Source organism: Trachypithecus francoisi, unplaced genomic scaffold (assembly GCF_009764315.1).
Source record: "Trachypithecus francoisi isolate TF-2019V2 unplaced genomic scaffold, Tfra_2.0 Lachesis_group18, whole genome shotgun sequence".
In the NCBI taxonomy this organism is placed as follows: domain Eukaryota; kingdom Metazoa; phylum Chordata; class Mammalia; order Primates; family Cercopithecidae; genus Trachypithecus; species Trachypithecus francoisi.
This window is the reverse complement of record NW_022681463.1, coordinates 2,299,937-2,325,907: the sequence shown is the minus strand read 5'-3', so window position 1 is coordinate 2,325,907 and position 25,971 is coordinate 2,299,937. Positions and strand designations below refer to the sequence as shown.

General features: G+C 50.6%; 1 protein-coding gene across 1 annotated transcript in view; it reads left to right on the top strand.

Moving 5' to 3' along the window:
• F10 (coagulation factor X) overlaps nt 1-25,566 on the top strand; it is a 31,741-nt gene extending 6,175 nt beyond the window's left edge. Inside the window, exons 2-8 of the mRNA XM_033177168.1 lie at nt 6,333-6,493; nt 15,199-15,223; nt 16,102-16,215; nt 17,330-17,461; nt 20,112-20,356; nt 23,460-23,577; nt 24,953-25,566. Coding sequence (XP_033033059.1) covers nt 6,333-6,493; nt 15,199-15,223; nt 16,102-16,215; nt 17,330-17,461; nt 20,112-20,356; nt 23,460-23,577; nt 24,953-25,554 — 1,397 coding nt within the window. The 3' untranslated portion in view covers nt 25,555-25,566. The remainder of the gene's footprint in view (nt 1-6,332; nt 6,494-15,198; nt 15,224-16,101; nt 16,216-17,329; nt 17,462-20,111; nt 20,357-23,459; nt 23,578-24,952) is intronic.
• Nucleotides 25,567-25,971: the final 405 nt, after the last annotated feature.

The following is a 25,971-nucleotide window of genomic DNA, read 5'->3' as shown; positions in this document are numbered from 1 at the left end:
CAGAGCTTGCAGTGAGCCAAGATCGTGCCACTGCACTCCAGCCTGGGTGACAGAGCGAGACTGTCCAAAAAAAAAGAAAAAATAAAGTTATTGTCTAAAGACCTGGAATAAACAGAAAGGAGTATCCGGGTTAAGATCAGAGGTAAAGACCAAGGTTTTTGTCATGTAGATGAAGACTCACAGGTGGCCACCCTTAGAGGCAACAGATGGCAACTGTTTCCTCTCCGACCTTTAAACAGATGGCAACTGTTTCCTCTCGGACCTTTAAACAGATGGCAACTGTTTCCTCTCCGACCTTTAAAAGGTGCTACACTCCTGGCCAGGCACCGTGGGTCATCCTGTAATCCCAGCACTTTGGGAGGCTGAGGCGAGTGCATCACTTAAGGTCAGGAGTACAAGACCAGCCTGGCCAACATGGTGAAACTCCATCTGTACTAAAAATACAAAAATTAGCCGGGTGTGGTGGTGCTTGCCTGTATTTTCAACTACTCGGGAGGCTGAGACAGGAGAATCTCCTGAGGCAAGACAATGGCTTGAACCTGGGAGGCAGAGGTTGCAGTGAGCTGAGATTGTGCCACTGCACTCCAGCCTGGGTGACAGAGCAAAACACCATCTTAAAGAGAGAGAGAGAGAGAGAGAGGAGAGAGAAAAAAAAAAAACGGTGCTAGACTCTCAGCTCAGAAAAAGACCTGGAAAGGTAAGGGGGTTCTCTACAGAATGTGGATTTCCCTGAAACAGCTTTGCAGGGCCATTTCAAAATATGTCAAAGAAATACAATTTGGAGTAAAATCATTTATTTTAGGGACTGCTATATGTCATGTGATCCTATACTAGAGAAATCAGGTTGGAAACTGGTATCTTATTGCTACAAAGAATCTGGTCAGCCTTAAGGTCTCTTAATGTGAATGCTGGTCAGCTGTGCCTGAATTCCAACGGGAGGAAGAAATAATGAGGCAGGTGGGACCCACTTCCCCTCATGGCCTCAACTAGTCTTTCAGATTCCTATGGAAATCCCTTGGCAGAGAGGAGCGGTCCACTCAGTGGGTTGGGGGCTTAGAATTTTATTTTTGGTTTACAAGAGAATGATCCGCCTTTTGTGATGTGGCAGTCGGGGAGCATGGGTGAGGAGGAGCCCGGGTGAGGAGGAGTCTGGGTGAGGAGGAGCCTGGGTGAGGAGGAGTCTGGGTGAAGGGGAACCTGGGTGAGGAGGAGTCTGGGTGAAGGGGAACCTGGGTGAGGGGGAGTCTGGGTGAGGAGGACCCCGGGTGAGGAGGAGTCTGGGTGAAGGGGAACTTGGGTGAGGAGGAGTGGGGTGAAGGGAACCTGGTGAGGGGAGTCTGGGTGAAAGGGAACCTGGGTGAGGGGAGTCTGGGTGAAGGGGAACCTGGTGAGGAGGAGTCTGGGTGAAGGGGAACCTGGGTGAGGGGGAGTCTGGGTGAGGAGGACCCCGGTGAGGAGGAGTCTGGGTGAAGGGAACCTGGGTGAGGGGAGTCTGGGAAGGGGAACTCTGGGTGAAGGGGAACCTGGGTGAGGGGGAGTCTGGGTGAAAGGGAACCTGGGTGAGGAGGAGTCTGGGTGAAGGGAACCTGGGTGAGGGGGAGTCTGGGTGAAAGGGAACCTGGGTGAAGGGGAACCTGGGTGAGGGGAGTCTGGGTGAAAGGGAACCTGGTGAAGGGGAACCTGGGTGAGGGGGAGTCTGGGTGAAAGGGAACCTGGGTGAAGGGGAACTGGGTGAGGAGGAGCCCGGGTGAGGAGGACTCTGGGTGAAGGGGAACCTGGGTGAAGGGGAACCTGGGTGAGGAGGAGTCTGGGTGAGGAGGAGCCCGGGTGAGGAGGAGTCTGGGTGAAAGGGAACCTGGGTGAGGGGGAGTCTGGGTGAAAGGGAACCTGGGTGAAGGGGAACCTGGGTGAGGAGGAGCCCGGGTGAGGAGGAGTCTGGGTGAAGGGGAACCTGGGTGAAGGGGAACCTGGGTGAGGAGGAGTCTGGGTGAAGGGGAACCTGGGTGAGGGGGAGTCTGGGTGGGGAACCTGGGTGAGGAGGAGTCTGGGTGAAGGGGAACCTGGGTGAGGGGGAGTCTGGGTGAGGAGGACCCCGGGTGAGGAGGAGTCTGGGTGAAAGGGAACCTGGGTGAGGGGGAGTCTGGGTGAAAGGGAACCTGGGTGAGGAGGAGTCTGGGTGAAGGGGAACCTGGGTGAGGGGGAGTCTGGGTGAAAGGGAACCTGGGTGAAGGGGAACCTGGGTGAGGAAGAGCCCGGGTGAGGAGGAGTCTGGGTGAAGGGGAACCTGGGTGAAGGGAACCTGGGTGAGGGGAGTCTGGGTGAAAGGGAACCTGGGTGAGGAGGAGTCTGGGGAAGGGGAACCTGGGTGGGGGGAGTCTGGGTGAAAGGGAACCTGGGTGAAGGGAACCTGGGTGAGGAGGAGCCCGGGTGAGGAGGAGTCTGGGTGAAAGGGAACCTGGGTGAAGGGGAACCTGGGTGAGGAGGAGTCTGGGTGAGGAGGAGCCCGGTGAGGAGGAGTCTGGGTGAAAGGGAACCTGGGTGAGGAGGAGTCTGGGTGAAAGGAACCTGGGTGAAGGGAACCTGGGTGAGGAGGAGCCCGGGTGAGGAGGAGTCTGGGTGAAGGGGACCTGGGTGAAGGGGAACCTGGGTGAGGAGGAGTCTGGGTGAAGGGGAACCTGGGTGAGGGGAGTCTGGTGAAAGGGAACCTGGGTGAGGGGGAGTCTGGGTGAAAGGGAACCTGGGTGAAGGGGAACCTGGGTGAGGAGGAGCCCGGGTGAGGAGGAGTCTGGGTGAAGGGGAACCTGGGTGAGGGGGAGTCTGGGTGAGGAGGACCCCGGGTGAGGAGGAGTCTGGGTGAAGGGGAACTTGGGTGAGGAGGAGTCTGGGTGAAAGGGACCTGGGTGAGGGGGAGTCTGGGTGAGGAGGAGCCCGGGTGAGGGGGAGTCTGGTGAAAGGGAACCTGGGTGAGGGGAGTCTGGGTGAAGGGGAACCTGGGTGAGGAGGAGTCTGGTGAGGAGGACCCCGGTGAGGAGGAGTCTGGGTGAAAGGGAACCTGGGTGAGGGGGAGTCTGGGTGAAAGGGAACCTGGGTGAAGGGGAACTGGGTGAGGGGAGTCTGGGTGAAAGGGAACCGGGTGAGGGGGAGTCTGGGTGAGGAGGAGTCTGGGTGAAGGGGAACCTGGGTGAGGGGGAGTCTGGGTGAGGGGGAGTCTGGGTGAAAGGGAACCTGGGTGAGGAGGAGTCTGGGTGAAGGGGAACCTGGGTGAGGGGGAGCCTGGGTGAGGAGGACCCCGGGTGAGGAGGAGTCTGGGTGAAGGGGAACCTGGGTGAAGGGGAACCTGGGTGAGGAGGAGTCTGGGTGAGGAGGAGCCCAGGTGAGGAGGAGTCTGGGTGAAGGGGAACCTGGGTGAAGGGGAACCTGGGTGAGGAGGAGTCTGGGTGAAGGGGAACCTGGGTGAGGGGGAGTCTGGGTGAGGAGGACCCCGGGTGAGGAGGAGTCTGGGTGAAGGGGAACTTGGGTGAGGAGGAGTCTGGGTGAAAGGGAACCTGGGTGAGGGGGAGTCTGGGTGAGGAGGAGCCCGGGTGAGGGGGAGTCTGGGTGAAAGGGAACCTGGGTGAGGGGGAGTCTGGGTGAAAGGGAACCTGGGTGAGGAGGAGTCTGGGTGAAGGGGAACCTGGGTGAGGGGGAGTCTGGGTGAGGAGGAGTCTGGGTGAAGGGGAACCTGGGTGAGGGGGAGTCTGGGTGAGGAGGAGTCTGGGTGAGGAGGACCCCGGGTGAGGAGGAGTCTGGGTGAAAGGGAACCTGGGTGAGGGGGGGTCTGGGTGAAAGGGAACCTGGGTGAAGGGGAACCTGGGTGAGGGGGAGTCTGGGTGAAAGGGAACCTGGGTGAGGGGGAGTCTGGGTGAGGAGGAGTCTGGGTGAAGGGGAACTGGGTGGGAGGAGTCTGGGTGAAGGGGAACTGGGTGAGGGGGAGTCTGGGTGAGGAGGAGTCTGGGTGAGGAGGACCCCGGGTGAGGAGGAGTCTGGGTGAAAGGGAACCTGGGTGAGGGGAGTCTGGGTGAAAGGGAACCTGGGTGAAGGGAACCTGGGTGAGGGGGAGTCTGGGTGAAAGGGAACCTGGGTGAGGGGGAGTCTGGGTGAGGAGGAGTTGGGTGAAGGGGAACCTGGGTGAGGGGAGTCTGGGTGAGGGGGAGTGGGTGAAAGGGAACCTGGGTGAGAGGAGTCTGGGTGAAGGGGAACCGGGGGGAGGGGGAGCCTGGGTGAGGGGACCCGGGTGAGGAGGAAGTCTGGGTGAAGGGAACCTGGGTGAAGGGGAACCGGGTGAGGAGGAGTCTGGGTGAGGAGGGCCCAGGTGAGGAGGAGGTCTGGGTGAAGGGGAACCGGGTGAAGGGGACCTGGTGAGTGAGGAGAGTCTGGGTGGAAGGGGAACCTGGGTGAGGGGGAGTCTGGGTGAGAAGGACCCCGGGTGAGGAGGAGTCTGGGTGAAAGGGAACCTGGGTGAGGGGGAGTCTGGGTGAAGGGAACCTGGGTGAAGGGGAACCTGGGTGAGGAGGAGCCCGGGTGAGGAGGAGTCTGGGTGAAGGGGAACTGGGTGAGGGGGAGTCTGGGTGAGGAGGAGTCTGGGTGAGGAGGACCCCGGTGGGGAGGAGGAGTCTGGGTGAAAGGGAACCTGGGTGAGGGGGAGTCTGGGTGAAAGGGAACCTGGGTGAAGGGGAACCTGGGTGAGGAGGAGCCCGGGTGAGGAGGAGTCTGGGTGAAGGGGAACCTGGGTGAGGGGGAGTCTGGGTGAGGAGGAGTCTGGGTGAGGAGGACCCCGGGTGAGGAGGATCTGGGTGAAAGGAACCTGGGTGAGGGGAGTCTGGTGAAGGGAACCTGGGTGAAGGGGAACCTGGGTGAGGAGGAGCCCGGGTGAGAGGAGTCTGGGTGAAGGGGAACCTGGGTGAGGGGGAGTCTGGGTGAGGGGGAGTCTGGGTGAAGGGGAACCTGGGTGAAGGGGAACCTGGGTGAGGAGAGCCCGGGTGAGGAGGAGTCTGGGTGAAGGGGAACCTGGGTGAGGGGGAGTCTGGGTGAGGAGGAGTCTGGTTGAAGGGGAACCTGGGTGAGGAGGAGTCTGGGTGAAGGGGAACCTGGGTGAGGGGGAGCCTGGGTGAGGAGACCCCGGTGAGGAGGAGTCTGGTGAAGGGGAACCTGGGTGAAGGGGAACCTGGGTGAGGAGGAGTCTGGGTGAGAGGAGCCCAGGTGAGGAGAGTCTGGGTGAAGGGGAACCTGGTGAAGGGGAACTGGGTGAGGAGAGTCTGGGTGAAGGGGAACCTGGGTGAGGGGGAGTCTGGGTGAGAAGGACCCCGGGTGAGGAGGATCTGGGTGAAAGGAACCTGGGTGAGGGGGAGTCTGGGTGAAAGGGAACCTGGGTGAAGGGGAACCTGGGTGAGAGGAGCCCAGGTGAGGAGGAGTCTGGGTGAAGGGGAACCTGGGTGAGGAGGAGTCTGGTGAAGGGGAACCTGGGTGAGGGGGTCTGGGTGAGAGGAGTCTGGGTGAGGAGGACCCCGGGTGAGGAGGATCTGGTGAAGGGGAACCTGGGTGAAGGGGAACCTGGGTGAGGAGGAGCCCGGGTGAGGAGGATCTGGTGAAGGGGACCTGGGTGAGAGGAGCCCAGGTGAGGAGGAGTCTTGGTGAAGGGGAACCTGGGTGAGGGGGAATCTGGGTGAGGAGGAGTTGGGTGAAGGGGAACCTGGGTGAGGAGGAGTCTGGGTGAAGGGGAACCTGGGTGAGGGGGAGCCTGGGTGAGGAGGACCCCGGGTGAGGAGGAGTCTGGGTGAAGGGGAACCTGGGTGAAGGGGAACCTGGGTGAGGAGGAGTCTGGTGAGGAGGAGCCCAGGTGAGGAGGAGTCTGGTGAAGGGGAACCTGGGTGAAGGGGAACCTGGGTGAGGAGGAGTCTGGTGAAGGGGAACCTGGGTGAGGGGGAGTCTGGGTGAGAAGGACCCCGGTGAGGAGGAGTCTGGGTGAAGGGGAACCTGGGTGAGGGGGAGTCTGGGTGAAAGGGAACCTGGGTGAAGGGGAACCTGGGTGAGGAGGAGCCCGGGTGAGGAGGAGTCTGGGTGAAGGGGAACCTGGGTGAGGAGGAGTCTGGGTGAAGGGGAACCTGGGTGAGGGGGAGTCTGGGTGAGGAGGAGTCTGGGTGAGGAGGACCCCGGGTGAGGAGGAGTCTGGGTGAAAGGGAACCTGGGTGAAGGGGAACCTGGGTGAGGAGGAGCCCGGGTGAGGAGGAGTCTGGGTGAAGGGGAACCTGGGTGAGGGGGACAGGAGCTTTTAACCCTGTCCTTCCCGCCTCCAGTGTTCATCCGCAGGGAGCAGGCCAACAACGTCCTGGCGAGGGTCAGGAGGTCCAACTCCTTTCTTGAAGAGATAAAGAAAGGAAACCTTGAAAGAGAGTGCATGGAAGAGATCTGCTCATACGAAGAGGCCCGCGAGGTCTTCGAGGACAGCGACAAGACGGTAAGAGCTAGGGCCGGGCTGTGGGGAAGGAGCTTAGACCAGAGCCCCTCGCTGGCCCGAGCTCCATGGGGCGGCCTGGAGGAAGCGGCAGCGCGCGAGGGCTTTCCGGGGCGGGGGCGGGGTCCAGCGAATCGAGGCCTCCGCCGAGTCCTGTCCACAGGGACATCAGTGCCCTCCCCACGCTGACTCCTTCCCAGCGAGGACTCAGCGGGGAGGGATGTGCCCAAGTCCCTTGAGGGTTACAGGGCTTCTGCCAGAGCTAAGTCCGTTTAATAATAAAATGTTAACCTAAAAACCAACAGTCATGGCCTCGGCCAGTGCCTCGCCGAGTTGCAGTGGGCTGAGATCGTGCCCACCCACGCCCTCAGCCCGCCTCCGGCCTTGCCCTCCGTAGTTGCTGAGAGGCACAGCCTAGAGGGCCAGCGCGCAGGCGCACAACTGCCGCCAGGCCACGAACCCAGTACTGCGCCTGCGCAGCAGGAGGCCTAGCACTGAGGCTGGGCCGTGAACCCAGCACTGCGCCTGCGCAGCAGGAGGAGCGCGCTGACACCAGGCCACGATTGCGCAGCCGCAGCAGCTCCGCGGATGGCACCAGCCCCCTCTCCCCCGACGAGGCGGGGCTGCGGTCGAACCTGGAAATGGCTGAGGGGTCTCGACTTCCTCACCCCAGGCCTCAGGAAAGGTGCCTGCAGGACAGGGCTCCGAAGTGGAAGTGGGCGGCGGTGATCCCCAACTGACAAGAATGAGCTGAAGAGAAGAAAGTAGCCGCAAGGGGGCCAAGCCGGGGCTCAGTGAGCAACAGCTACGCCAGCCGCGGCAGGTGCCGTCAGCCACACCACTGACTATGGACTCGAATGGAAACTTGGAGTCCCGTTACAGGTTCCCCCAGCGCAGGCCACCGCCGAAGGTTACTGGGGAAGGCCCCTGCAGCTTCCATGTGGACATCACTCACTTGCTTCATCCAGGAGTGCAGTCGCCTGCAGCCTGGGGCCACCTGACTGATGTCACCCTGAAGATCCATGCCAAAAGAGCTGGGGAAAGTTCACCTTCTGGACACCCCCACGGACCAGGGTGAAGTTGCAAGTTATGGCCAGGTCTAGGAATTATAAGTCAATAAATAAATTGCCTCAGGGAGACATACTCAGAGTCCAGGAAAATCTGGGAAACAGCAAGAAGGGTGAGCTCAGCATCAGCCCTTGCAAAATTGCACGGCTGTCTCCTGGCTCACATGTTGCCCCATCCTTACTTTAGCCTCAAAGAAAAGGAGACCCAATATTATTTGAGTACTTGGGCTTGATCCTGAGTGACTTTCTGAGAAAGCAGTGTATCATCTACCCTAAGATCACCACATATGTGAGAAGGTTTCTGGATGAGTTGAGATTTCTAGACATTGAAACCCTCATGATGAACGTCATCCTGGGGTAGCAGGGGCTAAGCCTTTCATCACCTGCCACAAGCTGGGCATTAACTTGTATTTGAGAATTGCTCGAGGGCTCTACCTTAAGATGCTGGTTAGTAGCATTGACTGGATTTATGCAATTGGATGCCAGTTAAGGAATAAGAGAATGTATTTGATTTGCCACCCTACATGGTCTGTGCAGACTATCATGATCTCACTGAAATCCAAGAAAAGATCACGTCAGGGATGAAGCACATCACAGGTGGTTACAAGGTCACCCACCATCCGGATGGCTCAGAAAACCAAACCTATGGGTTGACTTCTCCTCACCCTTCCGGAGAATCAGCGTGGTAGAAGAGCTTGAAAAAGTGCTGGGTGTGATGCTATCAGAAACTAACCTCTTTGGAACTGAAGAAACTCAAAAAATTCTTGGTGATGTCTATGTAACAAAAGCTTTTGAAAGTCTTCCACCTCAGAACACATCCCGGCTCCTTGATAAGCTTGTCAAGGAGTTCCTGAAAGTGACTTACATCAGTCCCACATTTATCTGTTATCACCTGCAGATAATGAGCTCTTTGACCAAATGGATCATTCTATGAGGGTCTCATTGAGCACTTTGAGCTATTTGTCATGAAGATAGCTGAGTGTTTCCATGCAGCCACAGCAGCAGCTGTTGACAAACAAGACAAGGCCAGTGAAGATGATGGGGCCACATTCATAGATGAAGCTTCTGTGCAACCCTGGAATATGCGCTTCTGCCCACAGCTAGTTGGAGCATGACAGTCAAATGTGTTACCATGTTTCTCACAGACTCCCACAACATCATGGAAATATGCTTCTGCCCACAGCTAGTTGGAGCATGACAATCAAATGTGTTACCATGTTCACAGACTCCCACAACATCATGGAAATATTTCTGCCTCCTGGCATGAAACTTGAAGACAAGAAAGAATGTAGCAACCACTAATAAAATGGAAACACAACATTGACACTTCTTTCTAGAAAATGTTAATTGTCTAAGTTGTGTGACTCAGATATCTTTGCATTTCTGCAAAAGATCAAGGTCTACTCTAATTCTTCAATTAAGAATTCCTTTTTATTCCTTGTTAGCAAATAAATGATTTTTCTCTAATAGAAAAAAAATAGAATTTTCAGAACTATTTTTTTTTTTTTTTTTTTTTTTTTTGAGACAGAGTCTCGCTCTGTCGCCCAGGCTGGAGTGCAGTGGCCGGATCTCAGCTCACTGCAAGCTCCGCCTCCCGGGTTTACGCCATTCTCCTGCCTCAGCCTCCCGAGTAGCTGGGACTATAGGCGCCCGCCACCTCGCCCGGCTAATTTTTTGTATTTTTTAGTAGAGACGGGGTTTCACTGTGTTAGCCAGGATGGTCTCGATCTCCTGACCTCATGATCCGCCCGTCTCGGCCTCCCAAAGTGCTGGGATTACAGGCTTGAGCCACCGCGCCCGGCCAAGAACTATTTTCAACTACTTCTTATATATACATGTATTTTTTCCCACTGGTAGAATTTTTCTTTAATTAAATAATGCTGATCCAAGTTTATGTTTCACTCAGCATCATTTCTCAGACACTCTTCTTTACTTCTATATAGCTACCCTATAGCTAAGCTATATTTTATTGTATGATGCATTTACTTTCTCAGAGTTTGGCCATATAAGTTATTTCTAAATATTGGTGTTGGGAAAACACATATGCATGCATTTCTTCTAGATTATCACCTAAGAACGGCTTCTCCAGAGAGAGATGACTGAATTAAAGGTTATCAACAAATTCCAATTCCAGATAAGATGAAGAAAGCACATTCCACACTGCCTCTCCCACTGAGTGTAGCTCCAAAACATGGAGAGAATGCATGCAGCAGCTATTTGAGGATCCTAAAAAGTAAATTGCAGTGTATTGAGTAAGATTAGAATTAGATGTATGATATGATACAACTGACTGTGAGTTTATCACTTTTTCCTCCAGTCTTCCAGACATTGCTTGACCTGAATCTAACGGACATTTATAGGATTCTCAACAATAGCAAAGTATGCTTTCTTTCCATATATGGAAAATTCCTCAAGGTAGACTATATCCTGTGTCTTAAAGCATACCTCAATAAAAAGATTGAATTCACATAAAGTATGTTTTCTGACCATAATGGAATTAAACTAAAAATTACTAACAGAAAAATAACTGGAAACTTCCCTAAGTACTTGGAAATTAATCCACACATGTATAAATAATCTGTGAGTCAGAGAAAATTTTAAGGGAAGTAAGAAAGTATTTTGAGCTGAACAAAAATGAATATGTAACATAAAATCTGTGGGATGCAGCTAAAAAAGCAGTGTTTCAAGGGAAATTTATAGCATTAAACGCTCATATGGGAAAAGAAAGAAGGTCTCAAATTGTTTATGTAAGCTTCTACTTTAATAAACTAGAAAAAAAGAAAAAAATAAACCAAAAGGAAATTGAAAAAGCAGAAATCAAAGAAATTGAAATAATAGGCAAAATTAATAAGCTGATGAAACTCAAACAAAATTGACAGAAAAAAACAAGAAAAAGGACTTATGTTGGAAATGGAAGAGAGGGGACATCACTACAGAAACTGCAGATGTTAAATGTATAATAAGAAAATACTTTGAACAATTCTGCACATATAAATTTGGATGAGATTTGAACAACTTGGATGAAATGAAACTATTCTTCAACACCACAAGCCACCAAAACATACACAAGATGAAAGAGATAACTGCCAACTCAATTCTTAATTTAAAACCTTCTGAAAAAGTAATGTTCAGGTACAGATGGTTTCACTGGTAGAATTTTACCACATATTTCAAAAAGAACACCAACTCTATACAATTCTTCTAGAAAATAGAAGAGGGAACACTTCTCAGTTTGTTTTAGGCCAGCATTACCCTGATGTCAAAACCAGACAAATAATGAAAATGAAAACCACCCTACGTAACAGTATCTCTCATGAACCTAGACATAAAAATCCTCAACAAAATATTAGCAAACAGTGCAGCAATATATTTTTAAAATAATAATAATACACCATGACCAAGTGAGTTTATCTGGGGCACACATGCCTGGCTCAATATTTAAAAATAATTACGTAATCCACCATATAAACAAAAGAGAACATCTACATAATCATGTCAATTGATGCAACAGAGAAATTTGGCAAAATTTAACGTCCATTTATGATTGTATAAAAAAACCTATCAGCAGAATATGAATAGGAGGGAATTTTATCAACATAATAAAGTTCATCTACAAAGAATCTACAGTTGATATTATACTTAAAGGTGAAAACTGAATGTTTTCTCCCTGAGACTGGGAATAACACAAGAATGTCCATTCCCAACACTCCTAATCCAACATTATACTGGAAGCCCTAGCTCTAAGGAAGACCTTCAATAAGTCAAGAAAAAGAAATAAAGTTATCACTATTTGAAGATGACATGATCATGCATATAGAAAATCCTAAAGAATGTGAAGGGGAAAAAGCTTGTTTTAGTCCATTCTCATGCTGCTGTGAAGAACTACCTGAGACTGGGTAATTTATAAAGGAACAAAGATTTAATTGACTCACAGTTCTGCATGGTTAAGGAGAACTCAGTAAACTTACAATCATGGCAGAAAAGGAAGCAAATGCATTCTTCTTCACATGGCTATAGGAGGGAGAAGAATGAGAGCCAAGCAAAGGGGGAATCCTCTTTAAAAAAAAAAAAAAAATCAGATCTCATGAGAACATACTATCACGAGAACAGCATGGGAGAACCACCCTCATGATTCAGTTACCTCCCGCTGGGTCCCTCCCACTACACATGGGGATTATGGGAACTACAATTCAAGATGAGATTTGGGTAGGGACACAGCCAAACCATATCAATGCTCCTAAAATTTACAAATGAGTGTAATAGGTCACAGAATATAAGGTCACCACACATATATTAATATTTTTATGTAGTAGCAATGTACAGTTAGTTGTAAGCCAAAAATTTTTAAATGCCATTTACAATTGCTTCAAAGAAAATTATATACTTATATGTAAAGCTAATAAAACATATACAGGATCTTTATCCCAAAATCTACAAAATTCCAATGAACGTATTTAAATAGACCTAAATAAATAGAGACACATACAATGTTCATGGATTGAAAGCCTCAACATATTAAGATATCAATTTCTGCCAATTTGATCTATAAATGCAATACACTGCCAATCAAAATTTAGCCAATAGAGGCAAGCTGATTATAAAATTTATATGGAAAGGTAAAGGAACTAGAATGGCTAAAACAATTTTCAAAAGGAAGAATAAAATTGGAGGAGTCACACTACCTGATTTTAAGACTTATTGTAAAGCTACATTAATTACAGAGGTATTAATGGGTGGTATTGGTAAAGAAACAGACACATAGCTCAGCAGAACAGAATAGTGAGGTCAGGTGTAAAAGACGGTGAAACCCCGTCTCTACTAAAAATACAAAAAATTAGCCAGGCGTGGTGGCAGACGCCTGTAGTCCCAGCTACTCAGGTGGCTGAGGCAGGAGAATGGTGGGAACCTGGGGGGTGGAGGTTGCAGTGAGCCGAGATCGCGCCACTGCACTCCAGCCTGGGTGACAGAGCAAGACTCTGTCTCAAAAAAAAAAAAAAAAAAAAAAATCTCACCCTTAATACTATTACATTGTTGATTAAATTTTAACATACGTATGGGGGGGGCATGTTGAGACCATAGCAGTGTTGGAACAATTATATATTTATATGCAGAAAAAGAACCTGACCTAAACTTCACAATTATACAAAAATTAACACAAAATAGATAATAGATCCAAAGATAAAATACGAAACTGTAAAACTTTTAGGACAAAATACAACAAAATTTATGACATGGAGCTAGGCAAAAATTCTTAGATATGACACCAAAAGAATGATTAATAAAAGAAAAACGTAATAAATTGGACTTTATAAAAATTAAAAACTTTTGCACTTCAAAAATAAACACTGTTAAGAGGATGAAAACACAAGCTACAAACTAAGAGAAAATATTTGCAAATCACATATCCAACAAAGGAATCATATTCAGAATATATAAAGAAATCTTACAGCTTGAAAGAAGAAAATAAACACCCAGTTAAACAATGAACAAAAGACCTTAACAGCCACCTCACCAAAGAGGATATATGGATAGAAAATAAACATGTGAGAATATACTCAACATTATAAGCTATTACAGAAATGCAAATAAAAACCACAATGAAAATGACTACATACTTATAGAATAAAAAACACTGACATATAACATTGCTGGTTAAGATACGGAGAAAGCAAAACTTTGATACACTGCTTGTGGGAATGCAAAATGGCACGGCCACTTTGAAAAGGAGTTTGACAGTTTCTTATAAAGTTACCTCATGACTCAGCAATCCCATTTCTGGGCATTTACCCTAGAGAAATGAAAACTTATTTCCATATAAAATCCTGTATATCAATGTATATAGCAACTCTATAGTCTTTTTTTTTTTTTAATTTTTATTTTTTGAGACGGAGTCTTCTTGTTGCCCAAGCTGGGGTGCAGTGGCATAGTCTTGGCTCACTACAACCTCCTCCTCTCAGGTTCAAGCGATTCTCCTGCCTCAGCCTCCCAAGCAGCTGGGATTATAAGTGTGTGCCACCATGCCAGGCTAATTCTTGTATTTTTAGTAGAGACAGGGTTTCACCATGTTGGCTTGGCTGGTCTCGAACTCCTGACCTCAAATGATCCACCTACCTCAGCCTCCCAAAATGCTGGGATTACAGGTGTGAGGCACCACGCCTGGCCAGCAACTCTATTCCTAATTGCCAAAAGCTCGAAGTAAGATAAATGTCTTTTGCAGGGTGTAGCCATACAATATAATAGTTGTCAACAACAAGTAAGAAACTATTGATACAACAATAACTTGGATGAATTTCAAAGGCTTTGTATTGAATGAAAAGCTAGTTTCACAAGGTCCTGTAATATACACTTTCATTTACATGACGTTCTCAATAAGTCGTTACCACTGTGATGAAGAGTAGATTAGTGCTGGGGCAAGGCTTGCCAAGGGTTGGCAGGTGGGGGAGATGACATGGGGAATTTTGGGGGGAGGATGGACCTGTTCTGCATCCTGATGATGCTGGTGGCTACACAACTCTCTCCATGTGTTGAAATTCATAGAAGTGTACACCAAAACATTGGTTTTACTATGTGAGAATTTTTAAAATAAAAAAGTAAAAAGATAGTGTATTTGCTTCCTAGGGCAACCATAACAAAGCACTACAAACACCTTAAAATAACAGGCAGTTATTGTTGCAGGTTTGGAGACAAGCCCGAAATTAAGGTGTCGGCAGTGTTCATTCCTTCTGGAGGGTCTGAGAGAGTCTGTCCCAGGCTCTCTGCTCACTTCCAGGGGCACCCGGCAATCGTGGGCATCCTTGGATTGCAGACGCATCGCTCCAGTCTCTGCTTTCATCTTCGCATGGCCTTCTCTCTCTGTGCCTCTGTGTGACTTCTGTCTCTTATAAGGACGTTCTCCTTGATTTAGGGCCCACAGTGAGCCAGCATGATCTCATCTACAGCCTTGGCTTAGTTGCATCTGCAAAGACCCCATTTCCAATTAAGGTTATATTCTGAGGCTGCAGGTGGACCTGAATTAACAGGGAGGCCACTATTCAACCACCTGTAGAGAGTTAAAAAACAATAAGACTATGGACATTTTTTAGTGTAATCTAGGTTCTTGATGACCTGTTTTAAGCTAATCAGCAACGAGTATTTTTCAACTAACGTAATGACTATTGACAAGCATGTGACCCTTGTCTGAATGTTTAGCTCAGGCAGAGCAACTAAAAACCATCCACTGACCAGCTCAGGAGTAGCAAACAGAGTAAGCCATTTTTGGTGCAACCCATTTCTAGGTAATTAACTTGAAAATATTTTCAATATTCAACAAAGATGGTTCATTTAAGATGACTGAAGCCACATCTTCACAGATGCAGAAGATCTGAATAGCTTTCCTCTTTTTTTTTTTTTTTTTAATTATACTTTAAGTTCTAGGGTACATGTGCATAACGTGCAGGTTTGTTACATATGTATACTTATGCCATATTGGTGTGCTGCAGCTTTCCTCTTTAGATTGAATAGTTCTTGAACAATTCATTCCTGAAAGTGACTTCTGTTGGGGAAAATATCCTATTCAGCTTGAGTCACTTAATTGTGGTTGTTATTGGTATAAAATGTCTCTGTTTTCCCTAACATATTTTTAAATCTCTTTTTTCCTTGTAGAATGAATTCTGGAATAAATACAAAGGTCAGTATTTTTTCTGTTTTAACCTTAAGGGAGAGGGGTTCATTAGGACATTTGAATTTTGAACATACTTCCTGAATTTCCTTTCTGCTTTTGTTTAAATTTTACTCATTTAAGACTTTTTCCCTCAGGGTGTTTCCATAATAGTTATTGTAAGAGAGTTTTTATAGTAATTTTATACTAATCCTAGTTTTGTTATTGAATTAGAGATATATATTTAAATCAGTTCATTCTCATTCGAGGATACCAAATTCCATGATAACTTTTCTAAAGTACAAGTGTATTCGGTAAAAGCAAGAAACAGAGTATGAAAGATTAGATTCCCGACTAAGGGAACCACCTTCATTTCATGCTTAATAGCATCTGAAATGGCATCAGTCATGACTACCTGGTAACAGTATTCACATTTCTCAGAATGACAACTGGGCCTATCTCTAAATTAGATTATGTAAATCCTCCAAGAAATGGGAAGCCCCATGTTAGTGTGTGCCCTTCTCATTTTGCCCCAGGATCATTTGGAAAGAGGAACCCTAATCTCCTCTCCCATCAAGGCCCAGCCCAGAAATGAGCATCAGGCTTTCACCTTTCCTCTATCCTTCCAGCTGGTCCCTGCGGTCACCTCTGACTGTAAACACACTGCAAAACACTGGCAAAAAAATCGAAAAGCCAGGCCGGTGATCCACCTAGATAAAGGCATCACGTACACATGGCCACAAAAGGGAGTGGATCAAATAAAGTCCAAAGAGGAGGAGTTGTTTACCGAGAAACAGGAAGCCTTTTCCAGTTATCTGAACAGCAGTGCCAAGGTTAGCACAGCAAAGCTGTTTCCATGATGCCGGAAACAGCTTGCAGACTCCAGTTTCGAAATCCTCTCTTTTCAGATGGCGACCAGTGTGAGACCAGTCCTTGCCAGAATGAGGGCGAATGTAGAGACGGCCTTGGGGAATACACTTGCACCTGTTTAGAAGGATTTGAAGGCAAAAACTGTGAATTGTGTAGGTTCCTCTGCTCGGTATACCTTCAGATCATACTCTCCTGAAGAGTAGCAGGTGGGACAGGGGAAGAAGTGAAAATGCCTAATGGAACACTCTTAAGTCATTTCTGATTTACAAAGTCTGGGCTCTGTTACATTGTGCCACTATAGCAATAGAAAAAGAAAAGCCCCAATATGTCCCCCAAACGACTCGGTTTGGGGGTATGATGAGAGAGACACAGTCACTTCTCTGCTCCTCCAAGAGAGACTGTAGAACATTGAAGAAGCGTGTGATCCATTCATGTGTAAACGAGAGCAGACTCTGTTTTCCGTAGGGCCAAGTGCATTGCCCTGTTATTCCTGCTCCTGGTGACCCTGTGCAGTGATTCTAAATCACCTCTTATTTATGTGTGTGGATGCAGGTGTCAATATTTGTGAATATTTGTGATTGTCCAATTATAAAAACTTGATACATTTAATTAGTTCTACACGGAAAAATCACTAAGTGCTTTCCCTAATGTGGTGGTTAATTTTTAAACAAAAAGTTAGGCTAAGGAAAAAGATTTGCGTTTCTTTTAAAGTACTTAATTGATCATCTTTATACCATGTTCTTAGATTGGATTACTTTTGAATTTTCCCTGATGGGAATATTAATTATGCATCATTTCATTATAAGTCCAGAGTGCCTCCCTGGAACACCATTTGGTAACTTATGAGGCATAACCGTGGTCAGGCTCCCAGGGCTATTATGAACGTTTTCCAAAATTCCATGCATGTTGATCTTTGCACTGTGATTACTTTTTCATCAAAACCCACACAGAGCGATGTGGAGTCACCGTAATGTGAGTGCTACTGGGGCAGGGGGCGCCAGCAAGCCCGGAGGTGTGAGGGGCAGGTCCCTGGAGCCTGGCGTCTGCCAAGGAAGCCAGGCTCCACCAGGCACGGCACCATGAACTCCCCGTGACCTGCGAGGTTGCCCTTCGAGGCAAGTGTGCCTGTTGCCTGGCTCTGGCCCTTTGCTCAACCCAGTGGCTGCTTTGTGGCTGACAGGCAAGTGGATGTAGTTGTCACCCTTGGGCCAGCCCAGCCTCCATTTCCCCAGCTGTCCCCAGAGTCAATGTGCCTCTCCTTTGCAGTCACACGGAAGCTCTGCAGCCTGGACAACGGAGACTGTGACCAGTTCTGCCACGAGGAGCAGAACTCAGTGGTGTGCTCCTGCGCCAGGGGGTACACCCTGGCTGACAACGGCAAGGCCTGCATTCCTACAGGTAGGAGGCACGTTGGGCCACTGCCACCAGCTGTCGCTGGGCCGGGCCAGAGAGGAAAAGCCCATGCCAGTGGGCATGTTCTGGGTGGGCCTGGCAGGTACAGCGGCACCAATAGGACAGGACTGAGCCCTGGGCTTTGGGCCCAGGTGATTCAAACATGAAGACCATGAGGTTTGGAAATAGACCCATTATTTCTGTAAGCCAGATGTGCTGTTTAACCTCAGCTTCCCCATCTGACAAACGGGACCAACACTATTGCCTGACTGCTTGGGTGATCCCTGGAGCACTCTGCACGATGCCTGGCCCACCACAGGCCCTCAGTCTGCGTTAGGACTGTGGGGGATCCAGTGCAAGGGTTCAAAGCACCAGGGCGGGCGAAGGGCAGAGCTGGCTCGAGGAACTGGAGCTAAGGTGCGGGGCTGGGGTGGGAGGCAGAGGACGCTCAGGCTCTGAGCTCCTTTTACCAGGACCAGTGTTAATTGAACTTGGTTTTTCTTTTCCTTGATGAATGTAGACAATAAGCGGCCAGAGGGCAGTGAGCACAGGACAGGCCGGGGACTGGGCAGGGTGGGGACGAGCCTCCCTGTCCTCACCCCGTGGGCATCGCCTATGCTGGGCTTGCCTGGCTGCGGGCACTTCCGCACGGCCAGCACAGGTGGGGCCCCTGAAGGCGGGGCCTAGGCGTCACAGCTGCACCTTGCACAGTGACCCCACTCCCACTCATAGCCGGCTCGACCCACAGCGTCAGCCTCACCCAGGGGCACATTCAAAGTGCAGAGTCCCAGGCCAGCCTTTTCAAGAGCCTGGTGACCCAGCTTACCTTCCGGCTTCAGGTGCGGCTCAGCCCCTAGACTGTGTCCTGCCCCCCGCTGCCATGACTGTCCCCTCCAGACACAGGTCACTCCCGAGCGTTCTGTTACTCCTTTTTTTTGAGATGGAGTCTCGCTCTGTTGCCCAGGCTGAAGTGCAGTGGCCGGATCTCAGCTCACTGCAAGCTCCGCCTCCCAGGTTTACACCATTCTCCTGCCTCAGCCTCCCGAGTAGCTGGGACTACAGGCGCCCGCGACCTCGCCCGGCTAGTTTTTTGTATTTTTTAGTAGAGATGGGGTTTCACCGTGTTAGCCAGGATGGTCTCGATCTCCTGACCTCGTGATCCGCCCGTCTCAGCCTCCCAAAGTGCTGGGATTACAGGCTTGAGCCACCGCGCCCGGCCTGACACTCCTTCTTTCACATCCCTCTTACTGAAAACAATTTACTTCCAAAGATGACTGATGAAGAAAAGACCGGGTTCCAGATGAATCCTTCAAGCACTGCTTCAATTATATGCCTGAAATCTCTCAGCAAGTGAAAGACACCGTGGCTTACCTTGCTACTGGCAATGACATTCAAACTTAAGCTGGTTAAAAAATATTTTAACTGAAGTCATTTCTTGACATACATGCGAATATTTTTTAATTCTAGAAATAATCACAAATCCATTTAAAACCAAGGGTGGGCCGGGCACGGTGGCTCACGCCTGTAATCCCAGCACTTTGGGAGGCCGAGGCGGACGATCACGAGGTCAGGAGATCGAGACCATCCTGGCTAACACCGTGAAACCCTGTCTCTACTAAAAATACAAAAAAAAAAAAAATTAGCCATGCGTGGTGGTGTGCACCTGTAGTCCCAGCTGCTCAGGAGACTGAGGCAGGAGAATGGAGTGAACCCGGGAGGTGGAGCTTGCAGTGAGCCAAGATTGTGCCACTGCACTCCAGTCTGGGCAACAGAGCGAGATTCCATCTAAAAAAAAAAAAAAAATCAAAAAAATGTGATGTGTGAAAATAAAATTATGTAAACTACTTCCTAGAGCAAAAAGTTCAGGCTGGGTCCGGTGGGTCACGCCTGTAATCTCAGCACTTTGGGAGGCCAAGGTGGGTGGATCACCTGAGGTCAGGAGTTCAAGATCAGCCTGGCCAACATGGTGAGACACTGTCGCTACAAAAAACACAAAAACTTAGCCAGGTGTGGTGGCACATGCCTGTAATCCTAGCTGCTCGGGAGGCTGAGGCAGGAGAATTGCTTGTACAAAAGGAAGCTTCCTAGCATCTAGCATGGCCTCTCCAGGAGCTGTGTTCTTCCAGACACTCCTGTGCCTCCGGTTGTTTGCATGCGCTATTCCTTCTGCCTGAAAACTTGTTTTTCTTCAGTGTTTCATTAGGAAAATTTTTCCAACACACAGCACACTGGAAAGAATTTCACAGGGAGCCGCACAGGCCCAGCACCTGGGTTCTCCCATCGGCGTCCTCCGGCCAGGTGCATTCATCCCATGTGCCCAGCCCCTTTGGCTCTGTCCATCCGTCAAGCTTTCTTGACTTCTTGCTGCATTTCCAGGCAAATCGCAGACGCCCACACTCCCCTCGCTGCCCGGGCTGCTGCCTGGGGTCCACTGTTCACAGGCTGTCACGTGAGGGGAGGCCAACGCTCGGACGGCTGCGCTCACCCATGGACCCGACCCTGCCGATGTGGGGCTTGCCCCGCAGGCCCGCTGCCCCTCCGGGTGCCCCCGTGCTCTGCCTCCCGGCTCTCTGACTCTTCTCCACTAGGGTGAGCCGTGCAGGATGTGGGGAGCCTCTCTCTGTGCTGAAGGCCCCGGCCGTCCTCTTTCTTTCAGGACCCTACCCCTGTGGGAAACAGACCCTGGAACGCAGGAAGAGGTCAGTGGCCCAGGCCACCAACAGCAGCGGGGAAGCCCCCGACAGCATCATATGGAAGCCGGATGACGCAGCCGACCTGGATGCCACCGAGAACCCCTTTGACCTGCTTGACTTCAACCAGACGCAGCCCGAGAGGGGCGACAACAACCTCATCAGGATCGTGGGCGGCCGGGAATGCAAGAACGGGGAGTGTCCCTGGCAGGTAACAGTAGGACGGCCCCTCGGGCCTGCTGCACGGACCACCTGTCCCGCTGTGCACCTCGGGGAGGCCAGCCTGCCACTCGGAATAGCAATCCGGGAAGGCATCGTTCCGCACTAGGACAGAGGGTCTCTGCTACCCAAGTCTACCTACCTGTCGCCTCCCTCCGGGCAGCCAAGGAGGCTGTGAGCTCCACAGGGAAGTGGCTGGGGCTGAGGGAGAGGCTGGGCCCGGGTAACGTCCGCCTCACCCCCATCCCACTGGGCATTTCCGTGGCTACCCGTGGCGTGCCCAGGATGATGCTGTCCTGTGAAACCGAAAAGAGGGAGAAGGCGCAGCCAGGCGCTCAAGTGTCCTCAAACCTCCCCTATACCAGGACACAGGGCTAAAGCCAGGGAACAGCCCACGGCAGGGTGTCAGCAGGCGAGACGATGGCGCAGGGGTGGGCGAGGCCTAAAGCCAGGGAGCAGCCCACGGCAGGGTGTCAGCAGGCGAGAGGACGGCGCAGGGGTGGGCGAGGCCTAAAGCCAGGGAGCAGCCCACGGCAGGGTGTCAGCAGGCGAGAGGATGGCGCAGGAGTGGGCAAGGCCTAAAGCCAGGGAGCAGCCCACGGCAGGGTGTCAGCAGGCGAGAGGACGGTGCGGGGGTGGATGAGGTCTCCATCCGCTCTTCTGTTTGATGGGAGGCAGGAAGAATCGGTGTCTTTGCTTCATGTCTAATTTTGGAAATTTTTTTTACCCAAACACCTAAATCCTATGGAGGCAGATAGTACCTTAGAGAAAAACACATTTACTTATTTTGAAAGGTAAAAGAGAAAATCACTCTTGGAGGTTTTTTTGTTAAGAGACAGTACCTTGCTCTGTTGCCTAGGCTGGAGTGCAGTGTCGCAATCTGGCTCTCTGCAACCTCCACCTCCTGGGTTCAAGTGATTTTCATGCCTTAGCCTCCCAAGTAGCTGGAATTACAGGCACCCATCACCACGGCCGGCTAATTTTTTTTTTTTTTTTTTGAGATGGAGTCTCACTCTCGCCCAGACTGGAGTGCAGCGGCGCCATCTTGGCTCACTGCAACCTCCACCTCCCAGATTCATGTCATTCTCCTGACTCAGCCCCGCAAAGTGCTAGGATTACAGGCGTGAGCCCCATACCAGGTCCTAATCTTTGATTGTTGATTTAGACTAATGCTGCCACATTAAACAAAACACAAGACTTTCAATTACATTTCAATCCCACATTAACTAGAAATACTTTTAGTGTAAGTATGTTCCAAGTATTACATGAAGCATACATATGCTAAAAATTATTTACTGTTTTTCTGATTCAAGTCAAACTGGGTGTATTAGTCAGTTTTCACACTGCTGATAAAGATATACCGGAGACTGGGTAATTTATAAAGAAAAAGAGGTTGAATGAAGTCACAGTTCCATGTGCCTGGGAGGCCTCACAATCACGGTAGAGGGCGCAAGGCACGTCTTACGTGGCAGCAGCAAGACAGAGAATGAGAGAACAAGCAAAAGGGGTTTCCCCTTATAAAACCATCAGTTCTCGTGAGACTTATTCACTTCCACCAGAACAGCATGGGGAAACTGTCCCCACAATTCAGTTACCTCCCACTGGGTCCCTCCCACAACACATGGAAAATATGGGAGCTACAGTTCGAGACGAGATTTGGGTGGGGACACAGCCAAACCATGTCGCTGGGCATGCTGTATTTACTCTGGCAACCCTCACTTGGACTTGAATGTTCAATGCCCAAACCAGAATGTCCTCTCGTACAAGCAAGAATCTCAGAGCTGCCAGCGCACCCATGAATTCCCCCAGGCCTTCCTTCACCCCAGGCCATGTGGCTGGTGAGCCTCTGACTAATTGTAAAGAGCGAAGTGAGAGAGGGAGGGTGCACTGAGGCGGCGCTGCGACGCGTGTTTGTTGAGGGCTTTCTGCGTGTCCGGCACTGAGTCAGGCGCTGCGTAGGTGGGATATGAAACCATGAAACCCCTCTCTGACCGACACACAGAAATCTAAACCTAGTTAGGGAGCTGAGACCCAAATCCTCCCAATCCCAGGCACTATGTGGTTGGGGCAAGAACCTCAATGCAGGAGACCCACTGAGGATGAGCAGGAAAAGCCTCCTGTGTGGCTGAGGAGCTGGACTTGGAGCCCCAGGCGGGGTTTTGGAGGGGGTCCCGGGCTGGGGGACCGGGGCGGGGCACCCTCGAGGGCTCACTGGAGGGGCCCTCGCCCAGTCTGTTGAGGTTTGAGATTCTTGTTTCTTGGTTTGAATCTTGGCAAGTGGCCTCATCTGAATCTTTAGGAAGAACAGTTGGTGTTCATGTCTTAGAAAGCCTGACTTTCCCTCATGTAAGCTGGATGATGAGTTGACAAATTATGCAAAAAAAGAGGCAAAAACATGACCCCTTTTCTAGCCATGAATGTTTTAAGAAATCCTTTAAGACTGGGTATTGTCAGTAGTTTCATTGGTCTGCACATGCGCCCAGCCACTATCACAGGACGGGACTCCCCGGAGAAAAGAAAACCAAAATATGCAAGTCCAGCTCCCCTGGGACAGCTGTGGCAGCCCTGTCAGTGCTCGCTCCCCTGGGACCATCCGCGTTCCAAGCCCTGGCAGGGAGGAGACCCTTCACAGGAGCTGTCACAGGGACCCCCAGGAAGTCACTGGGACGGAGGCGTCTGTGCACCGTGGGGGACAGGCTCACACTGCTGAACCGTCGGGACACCAGGCAGGCGCACCGGTTGAGGCAGATGTTTCTGCACAGACTGGCGTCTCCTGGTCCTGGGTAGAAATCCTGCCACAGAGACTCCCACAGGGAGCGTCTCTTCCAAAGCGCGGACAGACGTGTTGTGTGTTTGAGACTTTGGAGAGCACTGTGATGGATTTGGTAGAAAGACGAGATGACTCCCTGTGTCAGTGAGTGTGTGGCACAGGCGGAGAAAACAGACAAGGAGCTGTCTTTGGGTGGACAACAGGAGACCGGAGAGGACAGCTTGGTATGGGGAGGGCCGGGCAGTGCCACCTGAAGGGCTGGCTTCTCAGTCAGGCAACCCCATCCACCTGGTCAGCCACACTGAGCCTGTCACGTCTGTCACAGGCCCTGCTCATCAACGAGGAAAACGAGGGGTTCTGTGGTGGCACCATTCTGAGTGAGTTCTACATCCTCACTGCAGCCCACTGTCTCTACCAAGCCAAGAGATTCAAGGTGAGGGTAGGTAAGTGAGCAACAGCCCCCAGGGCCGTGTGGGAGGGACAGTCACTGTCTGCTTTTCAGAGAGCACTAGAGCTGATGGCATTTGTTGGGAACACTGGTTAAAATCCTGAAATCCTATTTGTGGGGGTTGGGGCATTTCACAGAGGAAGAAGATGAGGAAGCAGAGGAAGGGGAAGCGTGGGGAGGAGGACAGGGAGGGGGTGGGGAGGGGGAGGGAAAGCAGCCCAGGCCTTCTCCCACTGGGTGTCTAGGTCTCGGGTCTCCGAGTCTCTGGGTCTCTGTGTCCAGCTAATGTTTTACGTCTCAGTGCTTTTTATTGGGAACCCTCCAGACCTCCCTCACTCTTTAACATACCCGAGCACCAAGGACCTCTGTCTCTTCTATTTTTATTTGTGAGATTGTTTCATTGGCATCTGTCTTTGTCCACTAGACCCTAGAGCTGCTCAGTGCAAACCCAATACAAGCTACAAATGCAAAACAATATATGTAAACTGGTATTTTTTTAACACTAAATGTTCTATTATACATTTTTAAATATAAAAAACAGGCTGGGCGCGGTGGCTCACGCCTGTAATCCCAGCACTTTGGGAGGGTGAGGCGGGTGGATCACCTGAAGTCAGGAGTTCGAGATCAGCCTGGCCAGCATGGCGAAACCCCATCTCTACTAAAAAATACAAAAATTAGCCAGGCGTGGTGGCATGGGCCTGTAATCCCAGCTACTTAGGAAGCTGAGGCAGAAGAACCATGAACCCGGGAGGCGAAGGTTGCACTGAGCTGAGATTGTGCTACTGCACTCCAGTCCGGGTGACAGAGCAAAACTATCTCAAAAAAAATACATACATGTATGTTTATATATGTATATTATATATATATGTATATATACACACATACATAGATTTTCACAATCTATCTTAACATATTGAAAATATTTTTTCCACGTGTAATCATGTTAAAGGCGTCATAACACATTCTGCACATTTTCTTTCATGCTAAGTCTCTATTTTACGCTCATGGCACAACTATTTTACATTCTCGGCTGGCAGCCACACTGCACAGCCTGAGTCTGGGATGCCAAGTCTTTGGCTCTGGTACACCTCATTGGTGCCCACGACTGGCACGGAGGATGCACCCGCCCAAGGACACAGGAGTGGTGGCCGTCCAGAGAACCAAATGTGTGAGATATGACCAGTGGTTCCCTGGGTAGCAAGGCTGACGGTCATTTTTATTTGCTGCTTTGCAGTCCCCTCTATTTTCCAAATTTTCAAAAGTGACCACGTGCCATTTTTAATTAAAAAAAAAAAAATCCTTAAAAAGCAACGGATGTGCAAAAGCATGTCCCTGGCTGAGCTGAGCCCAGTCCCACCCGTCTGTCCCAGGGGACTGGGACACGGAGCAGGAGGAGGGCGGCGAGGCAGTGCACGAGGTGGAGGTGATCATCAAGCACAACCGTTTCACAAAGGAGACCTACGACTTCGACATCGCCGTGCTCCGGCTCAAGAGCCCCATCACCTTCCGCATGAACGTGGCACCCGCCTGCCTCCCCGAGCGCGACTGGGCCGAGTCCACGCTGATGACACAGAAGACAGGGATCGTGAGTGGCTTTGGGCGCACCCACGAGAAGGGCCGGCAGTCCACCAGGCTCAAGATGCTGGAGGTGCCCTATGTGGACCGCAACAGCTGCAAGCTCTCCAGCAGCTTCATCATCACCCAGAACATGTTCTGTGCCGGCTACCACGCCAAGCAGGAGGACGCCTGCCAGGGGGACAGCGGGGGCCCCCACGTCACCCGCTTCAAGGACACCTACTTTGTGACAGGCATCGTCAGCTGGGGAGAAGGCTGTGCCCGGAAGGGGAAGTACGGGATCTACACCAAGGTCACCGCCTTCCTCAAGTGGATCGACAGGTCCATGAAAACCAGGGGCTTGCCCAAGGCTGAGAGCCGTGCCCCAGAGGTCAGCACGTCCTCTCCATTAAAGTGAGATCCCACACAAGGCCTGGTTTGTCTCTCGATGGCCGCCTTGCCCTGGCTTCTCCCGCCCTGTCGGGGTGGGAAGGTGAAGTATGTCTGGAACACCAGCTCCCGCCCTTCCCAGCTAGGCTGGGGATTCCTCCAGGGAATGTTCTAGTCTGTTCTAGATGGGCAGGATGGAGGCTCCAAGGATGATACTGTGCCGTGACTACCCATGGGCATTCCTTTCCCCGGACAGCTTCCCATGTCTGGGTCACGCCCAGAGGCAGGTGGGAGCCTGTGCAGGCCCCGTGGGGGCGGGAGGGGCCCACACGCTGGCATGTCCTCCCCAAGACCTCCCACCTGGCCTGGTCTCTCTTGTTCCCCTGGGGAACTGACACCTCCCCGGTGACTGCCTATGACTCGCAGACTCCCCGGTAGGGAAACG